Source organism: Gekko japonicus, unplaced genomic scaffold (genome assembly GCF_001447785.1).
Source record: "Gekko japonicus isolate JY-2015 unplaced genomic scaffold, Gekko_japonicus_V1.1 scaffold1708, whole genome shotgun sequence".
Taxonomy (NCBI): Eukaryota; Metazoa; Chordata; class Lepidosauria; order Squamata; family Gekkonidae; genus Gekko; species Gekko japonicus.
Genome location: NW_015176503.1, coordinates 105109 through 107051, shown reverse-complemented (window position 1 = coordinate 107051; position 1943 = coordinate 105109). Strand labels below are relative to the sequence as shown.

Genomic DNA, 1943 nt, shown 5'->3' with positions numbered 1-1943 from the left:
GGAGCCAGGAGCACACAAATCCAGCAACAAACTAAGTTCACACACATTTTTACTTAACTTCAGCGTGACGTCTGCATGCAGCCACAGCAGACTTGCTACCTGCTGCGATACTATGGTAAGATCATATGAAAAGAACTGAACTCCGACCACACTTTGAGGCTACAAACACAACTTTCAAAGTATTCACAGGACTCAGAAGATAAGACACCCAGTTCCATCTATACAGGGATGGACTTCTGCCAGCGATAGGCTCACTGGCCCCCAGGAACCTACAGAGGCCCTATAGTTTACACCACAGATTCCTGCTTTGAGCTCTTGGTGAAGAAACCTTCATTTTCTGGAGACCTGCCAAGCCACCAGCATGAGAAGCTGGATATCTGTTTCTTACTAATTTCCTACAGGGCTGCTGTAATAGTTCCCATTAGTTGAATCAGCCACTTATTTTCACCCCCACCCCATTCAGTTTGAATTTGTGAGCTTGGGCTCACTTAGTGCATGAAATTTAACTTTAAACATACATTTCTACCAGTCGGCAAACAGTAATAATATGTTTCATGTATTCTAAATGACAGGACACACGCAACATATTCTGTCTGGATTTAAACAAAACACTTGGACAGGAATATTCAGGAAAGTCCTAGAGGAGGAGGGGGGAAAGCACCTCCCCCTCCCTGTTTTGCAAAAAAAAAAATATCAATGTTTCTACGTATATTTCTAAAAGGTACATCTCAAAGTACATCAGACAAAAGTCATGGGTTCAAATTATTTGGCTGTTTTATGGAGCAAAGGTGGTTCAATTACTACAACAGGGGCTTTGAACAATAGTCCTTCAAAATTAAACCGGAAAGCAGGTGGGGATGAAAAGGGGAAACCTTAGACGGTGAGCATGTCAAATTACCAGGCAAGCAATGACATTCTGGAAGGAAATGAGTAGATTTCTTCAAACTACATATTCATGTTTCCAAAATCAGCATGTTTTCTCTGTAAGTTCACTGCTGTGCCTTGAGTGGTTAAAGATATCCAGGAGGAATATGTTTGAGAGGGGGGATATTTACAATATTTATTTAAATTTTTAATGGGGGGGGAGAAACCCCTGTCATTAATTTTTGACAAGGCCACTTTTGTCTCTTTTATAGTAACCAATTATCTAACAAGGGTAAGCAATTTCCATGGTAAAATGTGAAGTATTTTGAACGCTTTCCAGGCTAATCATGATGATTTTCCAAAATGCCACAATAGGAACTTTCCATAATAAATAACATCATTATTTACGACTCAAATTAGATAATTTGGAGGAAAAGACCAAGTCTGATGCCAGAACTGGGCTCGCTAAATTCCACACACTAACACACATGTTCCTCCCCACTCTCTTCTGCTCCACAACTTTGCTTGCTTCAGTTTCTCCTTAGAACAAACACCAAATCCAGGTGCAAAAGCTCAAGTCACATGGAATGCGGCACACATTAAATTATGGCAGGTTTGGCTGCTAGTAAATCCCTGCTGTTACTCACCATTGGATGTCGTGCTGGAGGCAACAGCTTTCTCACTGACATCTGTCCGAGTGGAGCATTTCACTATGGGATTCTCAACTTTTTTCTTCTCACCCGTTGTAGAGTTATGGGACTGGGCTTCCATGATGACTTCTCATTACTTCAGCTCTCTTCACACTACTACCTGAACAAAACAACAGAGCCATAAAACTTCAAAGACAGATTAAAAACCTTGACATGCTTACCACCTAAAGGACATCATGCTACATATCAGCATTAGCAATCCACCAGCCCTCTCAACAAAACCCATCAAAACATTTCTCTGTTACACAACACATTTGTATTCCATTCTTCCCCAAAGGAGCTCAAGGCAACATACAGGAGGAGTACCTTTTTGTCCTTACCACAACCCTGCAAGGCAAATTAGACTGAGAGAGTATGTGCAACTGGCAC

At 41.2% G+C, this 1943-nt stretch overlaps 1 protein-coding gene across 2 annotated transcripts in view; it reads right to left on the bottom strand.

Annotated features, from left to right (window-relative positions):
- The window catches only part of GLI3 (GLI family zinc finger 3), a 287197-nt gene extending 285562 nt beyond the window's left edge, over positions 1-1635 (bottom strand). For both annotated transcript variants that reach the window (XM_015427324.1, XM_015427325.1), the window contains exon 1: positions 1512-1635. In XM_015427324.1, coding sequence (XP_015282810.1) covers positions 1512-1635 — 124 coding nt within the window. The remainder of the gene's footprint in view (positions 1-1511) is intronic.
- Between the last annotated feature and the right edge of the window lie 308 nt (positions 1636-1943).